Source organism: Aulostomus chinensis, chromosome 18, assembly GCF_037954235.1.
Source record: "Aulostomus chinensis isolate RoL2024-O1b breed Wild chromosome 18, RoL_Achi_v1.0, whole genome shotgun sequence".
NCBI classification, from domain to species: domain Eukaryota; kingdom Metazoa; phylum Chordata; class Actinopteri; order Syngnathiformes; family Aulostomidae; genus Aulostomus; species Aulostomus chinensis.
In genome coordinates this window covers 14,186,078-14,200,403 of record NC_141337.1, presented here as the reverse complement: position 1 = coordinate 14,200,403, position 14,326 = coordinate 14,186,078, and the positions used below count along the sequence as shown (strand labels likewise).

The 14,326-nt window shown below is 44.9% G+C and overlaps 2 protein-coding genes across 2 annotated transcripts; both read right to left on the bottom strand.

Annotated features, from left to right (window-relative positions):
• Positions 1-3: 3 nt before the first annotated feature.
• rabep2 (rabaptin, RAB GTPase binding effector protein 2) lies at positions 4-7,936 on the bottom strand. The gene is made up of 12 exons (XM_086185914.1): positions 7,671-7,936; positions 5,419-5,574; positions 4,443-4,525; positions 4,026-4,355; positions 3,815-3,910; positions 3,585-3,683; positions 2,801-2,914; positions 2,400-2,478; positions 2,257-2,268; positions 1,551-1,705; positions 1,293-1,409; positions 4-1,192 (listed from the first exon to the last, which is right to left on the bottom strand). The coding sequence occupies exons 1-12, from the start codon at positions 7,702-7,704 to the stop codon at positions 1,088-1,090; spliced, it is 1,380 nt and encodes a 459-aa protein (XP_086042040.1). The 5' UTR covers positions 7,705-7,936; the 3' UTR covers positions 4-1,087.
• A 745-nt stretch (positions 7,937-8,681) lies between these two features.
• LOC147245310 (uncharacterized) lies at positions 8,682-14,322 on the bottom strand. The gene is made up of 12 exons (XM_086185915.1): positions 14,018-14,322; positions 13,311-13,422; positions 12,814-12,907; positions 12,571-12,625; positions 11,762-11,902; positions 11,126-11,286; positions 10,831-10,929; positions 10,595-10,740; positions 10,049-10,220; positions 9,854-9,966; positions 9,413-9,497; positions 8,682-9,330 (listed from the first exon to the last, which is right to left on the bottom strand). Exons 1-12 carry the CDS (start codon positions 14,133-14,135, stop codon positions 9,271-9,273), a joined length of 1,356 nt encoding a protein of 451 aa, XP_086042041.1. The 5' UTR covers positions 14,136-14,322; the 3' UTR covers positions 8,682-9,270.
• Positions 14,323-14,326: the final 4 nt, after the last annotated feature.

Sequence of the window (14,326 nt, the reverse complement as noted above, 5' to 3'; positions counted from 1 at the left end):
TCAGTTTGTAAAATGTTCCAAACCCTCAGTGGTGTCAGTGGTTCTAATGTGGCTGATCAGCCCAGTTTGTATTGTTTGTAAACATCAGAGAGAAAAACATCCCCAGCGTGAGCTGAAATTAATAAACATCAGCTAGGTTTTCTTGTCATTTTATTGTCGGCATTCCCCTAGTGGCTCTTTCTCAGAAAGGGAGGACCTAAAATTTGTGTGTGTGTGTGTGCGCTGCACACTCAGCAAATACACACCATCTCACTTTTGTTTCCCCACAGAAGCCAAAAACCTGCGGTTGACATCTACATTGTTCCTTGGGTCGTGTATTGAACCTTGTTTATTAAATCCCGTTTTCTTATTTCATCAGATTATCATCATAGAGGTTTTCCGTCTCATCAAGCAACTCTTCTGAGCTCTAAAGCTGACAAAATATTTAAAAATGACTTAAAAGCTCAACGTTTTTGGTCTGAACAACACAAATATATTAAGATGTTATGCATTCATACTGGTAGGTTTTAACTCAGCTTCTGTCCTTGACGACGATCGTATTTGCTGAGGATCGACAAGTTTTTACGGTTGTGAAGACAGAAGGGTGGATAACGCAAAGCTAAAACACAAATGAACAGATTCAGTAAAATGACATTTGAATTACTTCATCAAGTCTTTGTTTGGGATCACTTCATAACTTCTTATTGCACTGCGATCCTTCGCTGGCAGACGTCCTTGTAGCGTTCTGCTCTAGATGAGCGTGTAGTCTGTATACCAAGAGTTGAGTGTTCAGCTGGAGTCGTGTCAGTTTATAAACACAAAACATTTACATGTGTGTTAGTACAGGAATAAGCAGGTTACATGGAGCAACAAGAGAGGAACGTGAGTGTCAGAGTATTCACAGTTCATCAAACATCACTTTGGTCACAACACCAAAAGTCTCTGATGGGTCAAAGTCTTGGTCATCGTCACCGTGCGAGCGCCAACAGCACCAGCTGTGATAGTTCCAGTGGTCAGTGTGTTCCACGTGGTCACTTGATCTTTATTGGTCAGTCTTGTGAGGTTTCATCTGGGTCTGTGCTTTTTGGTTCCAGTGTCGCTGTGAAACTCATGAGGCGTCGGCAGGCGGTGAACCAGGTTCACTCACTCCGTCCTCCAGGATTTCCCTGACTTGTTCAAGAGTTTCAGCTTGCCGAACTAACTCCAGCTTCACCTGAGACAGGAGGAGAAATGAATCCTTGACGGACAGAACAAGAGTCCGGCTGGATGGCCTGAAATAATTTGGTCTTTAAGCGGTTCTGTTGTCTTCTTACCTGCAGTGACTGGGACAGCTGGACAAAGTCTCTCTGGACAGTCTGGCTGGTGTCCACCTGAGAACGCAGGCTGATCACTTGGCTGCGCAGCTCCAGACACTGCTGCTGCAGGGCCGCCTGACGGCCACACAGAGAGCAGGAATGTTTAATCCTGTTCCAGCTCCAGAATCTTTACCCAGTAACCTTTAGAGGAACGTTTCCACCACAGGAACCAGGATCTTCAAGTCTTGTTTCATAGTAAATGTCAATTATACTCACTTTCTCATTACTAAGGGCCTTGTTGTTGCTCTGCACATGAGAGAGCGCCACCCGAAGGGCCTCAAGCTCATTGCGAGATGCCAGCAGCTCAGCCTGCCCTTGGTCTCTCTGTGCCTGGATCCTCTCCGTCTCTGTCTTCAGACTGGAAAGCTGCACTGCACACGCCGTCACAAACAACACCACATGAGCTATTTTTATATCAGTGAGCATCAACATATGATGTGCAAGGAGATTTCATAGATTAGTGAGTCTGGTAGCTCTCGTGCTGAACTAATCGGCACCTTCCTCCATGTTCCTGGGCTGGCAGCTGATTGGTTGTCATGTAAATGTTTAACTGTGTCAAGTGCAATGAAATATGTGTGTTTGCTCTCTAGGTGTGTCTGAATGGGACAGTTGATGAGAGACAAAGCGCATCTTCCATAGTCAAAAGACCAGACTATACCTCCTAAGGACTGTCCCCACTGAAGAAGAGCAAATGTTATAGGAACACTACCATTCATTGTGCTAAGCTAACTAGCAGCCAGGTGGCGCTCAGCTTCCTAATGACACAGGAGAGAAGGGTATCCATCTTCTGACAAGGATGGTGAATAAGCCTATTGCTCAAAATGTTGTCCTGTTCCTTTCAGGTTAAAATAAACCTCAAATAAATCAATCAAACAATCACTTAACCAAAAACTGGTTCAGTAGGTAGAACTGGTTCACTCACCCTCTAGAACCTCTGACAGTTATGGTTCCACGAGGAGGTAGGCAGGAAGAGAGAGAGTGAAGAATCAGAAACAGGTCGTGGTCAAAAACGGTCTATGCGAGGGGAAGAAGGCCTTGATAATAACAATGACACAATGCACCAACCGTTCTCCTCAGCCCGGGCGTCCAGCTGATCCCTCAGGTTGACTATCTCGATGCGGAGCCGCTCCTCACAGTGCGCCCCCTGGTTAGAGTCACACAGTGAACAAGCGTGAGTGCATCTCTTCCCTCGACAAGCAATGAGGTGACATTTCCGTTTTCCACCACCACCACAAGACAAGTCAATGTTCAGAAACCTCTGAAATTAGCACTTGATTCTGAGGAACTGACCTCTAAGTATAAGGGCCTCTCACCAGTTTCTGTTCCTTTTCAAATACCATAAAACTACTTCTTAATATTTGACTACTTGTGCTGCAAACCACCATTATATTACACATGTTGTGAAAGGGCTTTTTGGTTTGATCGGTAGCACTCTGGGGCAGGAGCACTGTAGCAGGAACATGCACCTGCAGCGTCAGAGGGAACGAGGAGCTGCGGTCCAGTGCCTCGTCGTCCACCTCCTCTCCTTTCAGCCTGGACAGCTCACTGCACATCTTCCTCTGGGAGAAGGAAAGCTCTGCCTGGACTCACAAAACCATCAAACACACACACACACACAAACACAGACACACACGATTAGCTACTGAATACACGAGGGAAGGAAGGAAGACATAACCAGTGCAGTCTCATACTCCAGACCGTATCTCGCTACTTCCAACTCGCGCGTTTCTGGATAAAAACACTGCTGTAGCTGATAATGTGACGCGACTGTACATTAAATTTGCCATAAGCTCATCATTCATGACATGTCAATCAAAGGTGCTTCTGGTCAGATCTACACCTGTCTTCCTAATGAACAGTGATGTTGAAAATTACAGTTATTTTTGGCCATCTCTCCTTCCTGCTTTGGCTTCAGCAGTTGTGAATTATGGATCTATATTCTTCATGTGTGTTCAGGGTTACAGTTTGTTCCTCTTGAGTGAAATACGCGGCTCTCTGCCGTTCTGTGACGGCAGCAGGTTGTCTCGTGCCGGCTTCACCCCTTTCATGTGAGCACACGCACAAAAACGCTTGGTTTAACAGGAGCAATAAACCTGGACCTGACGACTGATTTGGAATCATTTCGACCTCTTCTCATGTTCTCGAGTATGAATCTGTGGTGAGAGCACTGTAAAGATGCGACATGACTGATAGTTTTGGAAAGTTTAGAATAAGCTAAAGGGAGTCACGTGACAGCCTCATATCACTCACCAGCCGAGTCTGGACAGCACTCTGTGATTGGTTGAGAGACTTCTGTAAATCCTGGAGGAGGGCTTCAGAGGTGTGGACTTGAGACTGGAGCATGGATACCTGAACACACACACACACACACACGCGCGTGCGCGCGCACACACAGTAATGAGTTCAAAGTCTGCACTCCCCCTCCACCCAGTGTGAGTGTGTGTGTGACTGGCTCACACCTTCACAGGCAATAGTCCTACCTGCTTGTGTGTGTGGTTGGTTTGCGTATCAAGTTCTTTCTCCAGCTCTTCTTTCTCGGCCTGCAGTTGACTCACCTCGCCACGCAACTCTGCCACCTGTCCAACACACACACACACACTTCATTACACTGCAACACTTTCAGACACAAGGTCAAACATCTCTTTAATAAAGTGGATTCACAAGTTTTAAACCCTGTGAAGCAAATCCCACCTGAGCGTTGAGTGCATCCCAGTCGCAGTGGGTGACCAGCCGGTGTCCAGCCGGCGGCAGGTAGATGGCTTCAGGCACCAGAGTCCCCGTGGAGACCAGAGAGTCTGTGTCTTCCTGAGAGTGGAGTTTTCTGGGCAGAGAGGGGGTGTCTAAAGAGAAGGAGGACAGTGAGGCCGAGTCGCAGTGCCGTAGTGCAAAATACCCGTCCGTAGGGAGCGCTGCCCCCTCTCCCTCAGTCACCGCCTCGGGCTCGGCCGATTGGCTGGGTGACCTGTCCGTCGATTCATTACTGGCCACCTCTACGTCCATCCTGCCTTTCCTTCCACTCGTCTAGGAGGAGAGAACCAATCAGTAGGATTGAGTCCAAATGTCAAATGCAAATTCTTTTGGGGCGAGACAAGACAGTTGGGTACTGACCTGGTTCTGGCTGCTGGTTCTCCTCCACTCGGCTGGCTGAGAATTCAGGGAAGCTATCCTGGCCTCATACTGCGCCGCCGTCTCTGAGAACACAGCAGGACCATGAAGGAAGTCACTTCTAAAGAGGCTCATTAAAGACAAAAAAATAAATACTGAAACCGACCATCTACACATTCTTTATATATCAATTATAACCTTAAAACCATCAGGAAAATGCACCGAAATATCTTAAGTAAAAGTTGATATTTTAAAATGTGCACAATTTTCTTTAATTTTACATTTTCTCCCCCGAGGAGGAAATGTTTTGGCCAAGAACAAGGCATGGAAACGCTAGGATGAGACTACCTGAGACTTGCTTTGCTCGCGTCACTTACAAACGTCAGAAGCTTCCTGTAATTAGAACAGAAAGTTTGTGCCTGCTTTCATCTCATGGCGAGCTGAAGTCTAAGAACCTTTTTCCTCTCTTACAAAAATAAATAAGCACTAAAAGCGGAATGCAGATCAAGCTTCTTCTTTTTTTGAAGAGCTTCTGAAAGGCCCGACGTCTCCGTCTCCATTTGACTTGATAGAAAGATTAAAGCTGAGCTGTGTTCAGAGGCTCTCGGCTGCGAGAGTCAAAACGACAGCGTGGTATCAAAGTGGAATTTTACTTCTGAAAATCCCGTTAAATACGATGTTGTCAGGTCTTTGGTCAAAGTAGTCTTACATTTGTGCGCAGCATGTATGTATTGTTGCTTTATATCATTATTTTGCACTTGTCCAACATAGAGGTCCTTGGCGTTTAACGCTTCATTTACCATTTCCCCGCAGACATTTGTTGAACAAAGCCCCAAACATCATTTGCGTTTGCGTCAAAGTCCTCAAACATTTAGAAGTCGACATGCCCACGTACACGGACCGACATGTTTTTAATTTCCTCTCCTTGAGACCAAACAAAAATGCAGCGTTAGGCCGTGTAACTGACAGAATCGCTGACCTCTGAGTGCCTCCTGCAGAGACTGGATCTCTTGATCGCATTGTTTTTGCAGCTCGGCCAGTTCCTCCTGTTTGCTCAATTCACAGATTGTCGCAACGCCCTGCCAGTGTTCGACCTGGGCTTGGCACTCGGCTAGTTCGGCCTGCAGGCTTCTCTCTGTGAAAGAGACAAACAGGTTTAGGAGCCTACTCTTCATTCTGTTGATGTGAGGGCACATTTAGAGGAATCAAAACTTAGGGAAAAAAAAAACAAAAAAACCCATCCTCAATTTTGCAAAGCACATCTTTTCTGATACTGCAGCAATCGTTGAAACTTCTAAAATATAAAGAACTTTCAGTTGCATTGTTTGTCCTGTGAGCTGAAGGTGACTTGATTTTTTTTTAATATGAGGGTAAAAACTTTGCTGTACAAAGAAAATACTGATGAGCTTAAAAGCTGTGACTGGATAATCCTGAAAAAATGAACTACAGACACAGACAATCATTCAGACTCATATTCACACCTTTGGGCGATTTAGAGGCCTTGATTAACCTAAGCTGCATGTTTTTGATGTGTGGAAGGAAGCCGAGGCACCTGGAGGAAACACATGCAGGCAGCGGGAGGACAGACCTTTGTGTTTCTGTGGGGTGTTTCCTGCTGATTGGTGGCAAAGGGACAGTAACAAGAAGGAGAATGCACTAAAAAGAGAGAAACCTCTAAGTCAGCCTTATAAAACCTCACAACGGGTTTCAGGAGCCGCTCTTTACACGGAACAGGGATCGTGAAATTTGACGATACCTCTCAGAAACACTTAAAGTAACATTTTGCAACTATTTTGCCTCAAAATTAAAGCCTCAAGAGAAAAAACACACACACACACACACACTTGTACCGGGAAGAATGGTGACTCTTAAATTTCCAGTCACCACCCTCAACACCTGCTTGATGACACCCGTCGTGATAAAGACGTTAGAGACTTGAACATGGAGTCGGTCATTTCTGCAGACATCTTTAGTGCCTCGTAAGGATGAATGTACCCAGCGCCTAAGTGACTCACGCCGTTTCTGTTTTCTGTGTCAGAAGCTCATAAACATTCAACAGAGACACTTGAGGACAACATCACCCAAGGCCCCATGTTTCCCCTAAACTCCATAATTCCAGGCAAAATGTTTAGAAAATATATCAAAATAACTTAATTCCAACGTTGTAATCCATGGCTCTGATGTGAGAATCCTTGAGCTTCAGCCACAGAGGAGCAGCTGAAAACGGACATGACTTGTACATAAAATCGATCAGTATTATGAATTCATAATAAAATAAAACCGCATGACTGTGACTTTAGTTTAGAGGACTGACAGGTCAGTGCTTGTACAAACCAACTACTAACTCCTGATATTTGTGCTGCAGTACCAGATGACAACACACATAAATCCACTTTGCCTCCTGTAGACTTTCTGCAGTTATAATAACATTTATTTTGTGCAGCGTTTAAATGCTGCATCCTGTAATGACCACTTGCGGCAGCAGAGGGCACTGCTGCCATTGCAAAGAGTCCCAATTTGCAGCTTTAATAGATGTTGTTGATGAAAGAAATGGAATGAAGAATGACAGCAGGCTAATTAGTTTCATATGAGAAATGAGCACCTTGTTTCGCCACGAGTATGGATTGAGAAACTACATGTACATGTATAAGTACAGTTCTACTCAATGGAAAATATGATTTAAGTAAACACAACTCCTCTTTTTCATTCTCCCATTTTTACAGTTAAATTCAAGTCATTTTTCTCCAACTTAAGGGGGGGGAAAAAATCAAGCCAGGGGAGCTAAGCTAGTCTTGCTAACTCTTGGGTCTCCTGGGAATGAGCGTAGTTCGTTTAATTTAACTAGCACTAGTTAAGCAAATTGTGTGACGTCAAAAAAAAGCTCCTCTGTTACATTAAGTTGGTGTCTTCGAGATGAAATGACCGCTGACCTGGACTGGAACTCTGGTTGATCTAAATTATTGGGGTAGTGGACTTCTTCGAGCGGTTTATAACGTCTAGATTCTCCGGAGATAAATTAGCACCAGAGTAGTGGAGGGTTACATAGCTGGCGGCTAGCGAGCTAGCGTCCCTTCATTCCGATGCTAAGCTAACTAGCACTTTCCTAACCAAAGAGCTTCACCAACAGGTTTCAGTAAGGACGAGGAGCAACAGGTTCGTGTTTGCCAACATTCGAGTGTGAAGCGGTCGGCTCACCTGTTGCTGGCATAAGGCATGATAATGTTTTATTACCTGGGTCTTCTTTCTTCTCCCCTGACAGCTCCATCACCGGCGGCGCATCTGACCAATAATACCGGATATTGAGAATCAAGGGAGGATAGGCAAACTCGTCCGGGCCATTTTGAATCCACACCACCAGAGCTTTGGTGGGGATGTTATCCGAGCAGTGTCAACTTCAGGAAACTACTTTCCCCGGTCTGAGCCTGCGGAAATCACGTCAACGTCTTTCCTGTTCAAAAACGCCTTTCCCTCTTAGCCGAGAGTCCTGGCTTCTTTCTCTGGTGTTATAAACGGGATTTATCTTTCCTTCAATCTGAATATCTGGGACATTACGAGCAGGGATCCCTGGAGGTCACTGACCCACATTTTCAACCTGGAGGCCTGCACTAATAAATAAGATTTGGGAATAAATCAGTAATATTTAAACATCCTCCTGTTGTCCTGTGAACCTCATGAAACAACAGAGGTTCAGAAAAAATCCTCTCAACTTGACAAGTAAAACATTCCGGGTTAAAAATACCAACAACAACAACAACAAAAATTCCACACAATTTTCAATTCTTTGACAGTGTGGACACCATCTTGAAGGTCTTTGGGCCTTTTCCTGAGAAACCCAACGTCACATTCCTCACATTTTTAAGTGCAAGCACATGATTACAGCACATGTAATTTTAGATGTTCAGGCTATTATTTAATACAATTTAAGACTTATTTTACCCAAATACTAGCAAGGAAAAATAAGGATCGGAAAGAAAACCAGAGTCCAACGATTACTTGCAGTATTCAGTCTGCATCTAATGCTTGACGTTTGCACCTCAGGTTCCTGAGCATTTCTGCGACTTTATAAAATCGACATCACTTTCTAAAAGCCCTAAAATTCGAATTAGACGTTAGACATTTCAAGGACACGCAGGGACGCTGTCAGATACACGATGGGAGGTGAACTTGAACATGTTTCACTAACCGCTCATAAAAAAAAGAATGAAAACAAAACCTCAAGGCAGCAGCGGGTCCTTTACTTCATGGAACATCATTTTATTGATTTCAGTCGTGATTAAAACATGATTACAGTTTAGGAAAGAGAAATACAAAAAAGTCAGATCGGTTACAGAGAAAAGGTCACGATTGCTCATTTACAATCCACTTCAGATAATTGACTCTTCAGTCCAAGTAACAACTGGCCATGATGTGATTGATCCCAAAAATGGAAAAATTCACGATACCAAGCAGTCCAAAAACTGTATAAAATGCTGGTGGAAGGTTTCAAAAACAGTAACAAAGTGCCTCAGATGAACCAGTGCTATACAGTATGGCGATTAACCAAAAATACAGTTTCTCTGATAAAGAAATATTATAAATACTTTAAATATCATAAGTGGTATAAGCCTGAATTCGATGTGGAATGGAGGCACGGAATTTATAGAAATGCTCGTAACATCCTCAGGTAGTGTGTTCTAACAGTTTTATAGAGGCAACATTTAGATAATCGTGTTACAGCACCCGCAGCTCCAACAAGTCACTGGGTTTCAAAGAGCGTACGTCACACTTAAACCGGCTGTGCTGTGTTTGGTCCTTAGTCTCTGGAGACGGGGGGGCGGGGCATTTCAGTCTTCTACAAGTCCATGTCATGATCGCTGACACTCTGACGCAGATATTCTTCATATAGCTTTTTCTAGAAGGACGGACAACAGACAGTTAGAAGGGGATCCTGTATTATTATGGCGGCAAGTGTTTCCGCATCTCACGCGTCTTACCTTCTTGGTCTTGGCCACCTCCTGAACGAACTCCAGCTTCTCCTGCAGTTGCCGTTTCTGTTTGCCGGAGAGAGTTGCAAGAGTCCTGCAAAGAGTTCAAACCCAGCATTTTTGAAATCAGCCCAAAAGCTGCAGGTGATGAGCGCGCTTTATTTCTAATTCTTCATTGAGATGCGCAGCAAATCCATAGCGCTCCAAATACATGAAGCTGCTTAGGGGGAAAAAAAAAAAACAGTTAACAGCTTCTGGAAAAATAATGGACGAGGATGAGACTTAATGCCTCAAAATAATGGTGTTTCTCTAGTTTAGGGTACAGATACGTCACAGTCGCAGCTGCAGCAGTGTGTGAGGGTAGAAACGAACAAGAAACACCTAATACAATTCAAGAAGTGAAAGTTGGCCGCTTGTCTTTCGCTTGGTCGCTGCAGGTTATTTTCCTACCTGAAGGAGAAGCGCGCGATGATGAGCAGGAGGAAGGAGAGCAGGACGAGCCCACCGCAGCCGTACAGCTGCTGCTCCCCAGAGAGCGAGTCCAACAGTCGCACGATGGGAATCTGTCGATCACAATAACACCGCTTCAAACGCTGACTGCGCAACTGGTGACTGGTTGTGTCACCAACACTCCCATAAACTCACCAGATAGAGGGAGAGCGCCTCTGTGCCTTGGCGACCCAGAGCCATCTCCAGCAACTCCTGGGACAGAGTACCCACAACCAGTAGACCCAGGAGGGCAAGCGGGACGCTGAAGCCCAGGAGAGTCAGGAAGCAGCTCTTGCAGCGCGCACGGCGGTTGGCCGCGCTGGTGTGCCTGCGAGAGAAGAGGCTCGGGGTTATTCTCCTGGATGCTACCACGTGTGTCCCACTGGTCTGAGTCAGTTACTCTCTGCACAGGATCGCACAACTGGAACACCTAAACATTTATCATGCCAAGACAGAAATACAGACTTGTTGTTTTTTTAAGTGGTGAATGATGGAAAGACTGGAGAATGTGAGTTCTAATCTAAAGGCGATCAGCCGCATCTCATGAAAGTCTCAGTCAAATAATGCTGAAATAACAGAAACGTGAGGCAAAAAGCCACATGCGGGCAACTTTTTCGATGCTTGGTCTCTCAATGAGGTTTGGATTTTCCGATTTTACAACACAACCTGTAAACTCCACCTCTTCACTTCCTGTGTGTTTACCTGTCATTCGCCAGCGTGTCAGCGATGGCCTGACCAATGACCTCACAGTCCTTCTCCAGGGAGTTGAGCGTATTCTGGACTGTCTGGTTAATGGTTTTCTCCACGGTGCGGCACACTTCCTCAATCTGGTTGACACAGCGACTTGGCTGAGCACAGGAGCAAAAGACAACAATGTCATTAGAACGACATGCAGAGATCACGTTTCCCGGGGCGGACGTATGCGCCTCCTCCCCTACCTTGTTTGGATTAGGAATGTAGATGGTGGGCATGTCGAAACCACATTTGTTGAGTCCCGGTCGTTTGCAGAGCTCCTGGACAATCTGCATCATGACTCTCTGTGGCAGCCAGTCACACAAAAACAAATAAGTCTGAGTGTCACTGAGACAAACTGCAATGTAGAGGAATATCTTCACGTCTGCACGACTAAACCCTTCATCAGCTGACCTCACATAAAGAGGGCGTGTCCTAGCTTAGCTGCAGTGTTTATTAGGGGGGGGCGAAAGATGCGAGGCTGAGCTGTTCCTGTCATACCTGTCTGTCCGACTCTCCCCCGGCCTCGTCAGCCTTGCTCAGGTAGAAACGCAGTCGATCTCCATGTTTCTCATTCAGGTTCTCCACGATATTGAGGGTGCGTTTGCAGAGAGCCTGACCCATGGGGTCAAAGAAGACCAGGATCAGGTCACAGAGATCACCTGAGGGCGGGAGGAAACGTTACATTTCTAGAAAACACTAAACCCCCCAATGTTGCTGACACTAGCAGTAATTAATAACACGTATTACTGCATTTTTATCAGAACACTATGATAACTATAGTGGTAGTAATACTACAAAATATTTTTGTTCATAAAAATATATGCATTACTCCTAATACTAGAATAATAAAGTTGTTGGTCCAAATAAGGACAGTTATTATAGCTCTCATAAGGTGATGAATTTAGGACTAAAATGCGGTTCCACAATCTATAATTTTATTACAACGTCAACATGGAAGGAGGTGCTCCACGTTTAGCTTCGTGCAGAGGAATAAAAGGGTTCATAAGCAGCGCAATCAAATTTGGATCAGCTGGTACATTTTGAACCCCAGGTGTCATTTAACCACAAGAAGTAACCTAAAAATCAAACGCCAGCATTTACATGTGACTGGACGCCAAAAACCCTCAGACCCACCGAGCCACAGGAGGACCTCATCCACGTCAAAGGGGTACTTCATGTCTCCGTCCACCAACCCCGGGGAATCCACAAAAGTCACCAAGCTGAAACGTTTCTGCCGCGACGTGCAGATCTCTGTGCTCAAATACTCTGAAACCCCTAGAAAAGAAATCAAGGGAGGGTCAGAGAACAGCCATTAACAAAAAAAAACAAAACAAAACAAACATTAGTAGATTTTAATGACACCGTTTGATCATTAGCACGAACTTCTACTTTGATAAAGATGTACTTGAAAGCTCCGTTGACACGCACATTGATTTGTGGCTTCACTTTTGAAAATGACCTCATTTCTGAACCAGCATTTGTATCTATTTATTGTTTTTTTTAATAGCCAATTCATTTTGATTAATTGATCATGAAAAATGAATGCGTTAAATTAAATTAATTGCACCCTCGATCCCATAAATGGATGTAGGTTGAAAATGGAGAGGTCTGAGTAATCACTGGAGGTGGTCTCAAAGGAAGATTTGGACCTCTTAAGCTTAATTATTCATTTATTTAGACTTACCAAAATCAATGTAGTTTTATAGTGTGTGAGAGTATATAAATATATATTTTATTCATAAAGTGTGTAACCATCAAAATTGTTATATGTGATTACTTGCAAAACATTGTTCGAGTTTAGACGCATTCTTTTCATTGACTGACAGCCCCAGTTGCTGCATCCCACTTTAAAGTGCAGCAGCCTGAGGAGAAAAGAGAAAAAAAAGTGTCCGGATGATGGCTCAGTGGAAGAGCAGAGGGAGAGAGAGCGATTCAGATCTCACCTTTGAACTCTTGCAGAGGCTTGAAGTGTGGATACAGATGAAGGGTGGCGTTCCCCTGACGATAAAACAGAAGCAGATCAGTAGGGAGCTTGTGAACCAGGTTACAGAGGTACTGAAATCACCAGAGAGGCTCCTTTTAATCCACCACCACTGAGAGGAAGTCGACATCGCTGCCGCTTGACGCTGAATGACCTCTCGCTTCAAAGTACGCGACAATGCAAGTGTTTAGGATGATGCACTCACGGTGAGAGATTCTCTCTTGCGTCCACTTGTAACAAAGCTGAAGCCTTGAGTTTCGATAGCCACGCCCGTGCGCTGGACGTGTTCTTCAACGTACCTGAAGCACAAAAATACAACTATCAACACAGCTGTCAAGACAGCAGAGAAGTCCGGATTCCAGCCTGGAGATTTCCAACACCGGAGGGGGAAAAACCCTGAACTTGAACGGTTGCTAGTCACGCGTTTATTGATCCCACTGAGGAGGAATGCTGCCGTGTTTGTCATTTCATTGTTCGGCACAGTTCAGTTCACTTTACTGAAGCTGACAGCTTGTTTTTCTCTGAGCTGGTTTCAATTCAGCCTCACAGAATGATATTTACTGCCCTCCTGCATTATAGATCGCATAAATAAATTAAGCATTCCTGAGCTGTGGTACAACCAAATGCTCCAGGAACATAAGCAGGAAATACAGAGGTGGGACAACAGGTGCTGTCAAGTCGCATTCTGTTAAATATATTTACCAGTTGATGAAGGAGCTCTTTCCAGCAGAGTGGTTTCCCATCAGCATCACCGTGATCTTCTTCCTGGGTGGCAGCAGCTTCACACCGACGGATTCAGCAACCGCCATCAATCCTGAACGCCATCACACAAATCCATAGGTGGTTATTTCACAACTGGTTAATTTCTTCTAGTAAAACAAAAGGGATGTTGAGTTTATGCTTAAAAAAAATCGTGCTGTTACATAAAAAAGATGAAGTACCAGACAAGAGCCGTTCTACACTTCCAAAAATGCTTTTAGAGAAGTGAAAAGCACAATATTGGTCTTCAAGACTTACATATGTGTGTGTGTGTATATATGTGTGTGTATGCGTGTGTATGCGTGTGTATGCGTGTGTATGCGTGTTGGGGGGGGGGGGGGTCCGGACAACCCACTGATGTCCCTGACTGAAACACAAGCTCGTAAAACTACCCATACGCGTACAAATACTGCATTACAACAAGTAGCAATGCTGTTCGTCGAGTTAACTGAGCTACCAAGCAGTAAATCAGCGCAACAAGCAAAGGTGATTTAATAGCTAGCTAACGGTTAGCGTCCAGCATCAGGTGACAAGGTTAGCTTCATGAGGTAGCTGCGGGCGTGTTAGCTGCTGGCTGAGATGCTCACTGGATAACTTTAACTTCTTTAAAGCAGGATGTTCGAGAGGCGGATAAAAGGGAGCCAACTCACCGCAGTCGGGGTCCGTGTACAGTTGATGACAATCCCGCAAGATGCGCTCATCGCAGGACACACCGCCAGATATCAAGTCTGCGTTTGCGGCGCTTCGACTTTTAATTTTTCCAGACATAGTGGCAAAGGACTGACGTACAGGGTTCGGGAGAATCTGTCAGCGCATCTATCAGCTCCGACTGTCTCAACTAGCAAATGAACACAGCCTGCAGCACTTATTTGAATCACCCCGGTCCGCTGAAACACGGAGTAGGGACGTACCTCAGCCACGTCGTCAACTTGAGCGGCTTTTTGACGTAAAGGCTTCTG

What these genes read in the sequence shown, in the direction of transcription:
- LOC147245310 (XM_086185915.1), bottom strand. Translation starts at nt 14,135, where the DNA reads ATGTCTGGAAAAATTAAAAGTCGAAGCGCCGCAAACGCAGACTTGATA. An exon ending in AAGAGCTCCTTCATCAACTG is followed by an intron (nt 12,908 to 13,310) that starts GTAAATATATTT and finishes TTTGTGCTTCAG; the next exon opens with GTACGTTGAAGAACACGTCC. An exon ending in TGAGGTCCTCCTGTGGCTCG is followed by an intron (nt 11,287 to 11,761) that starts GTGGGTCTGAGG and finishes TCCCGCCCTCAG; the next exon opens with GTGATCTCTGTGACCTGATC.
- rabep2 (XM_086185914.1), bottom strand. Translation starts at nt 7,704, where the DNA reads ATGGAGCTGTCAGGGGAGAAGAAAGAAGACCCAG. An exon ending in GGAGAAGAAAGAAGACCCAG is followed by an intron (nt 5,575 to 7,670) that starts GTAATAAAACAT and finishes TCTCTTTCACAG; the next exon opens with AGAGAAGCCTGCAGGCCGAA. An exon ending in CGTTCCCTCTGACGCTGCAG is followed by an intron (nt 2,479 to 2,800) that starts GTGCATGTTCCT and finishes GACTCTAACCAG; the next exon opens with GGGGCGCACTGTGAGGAGCG.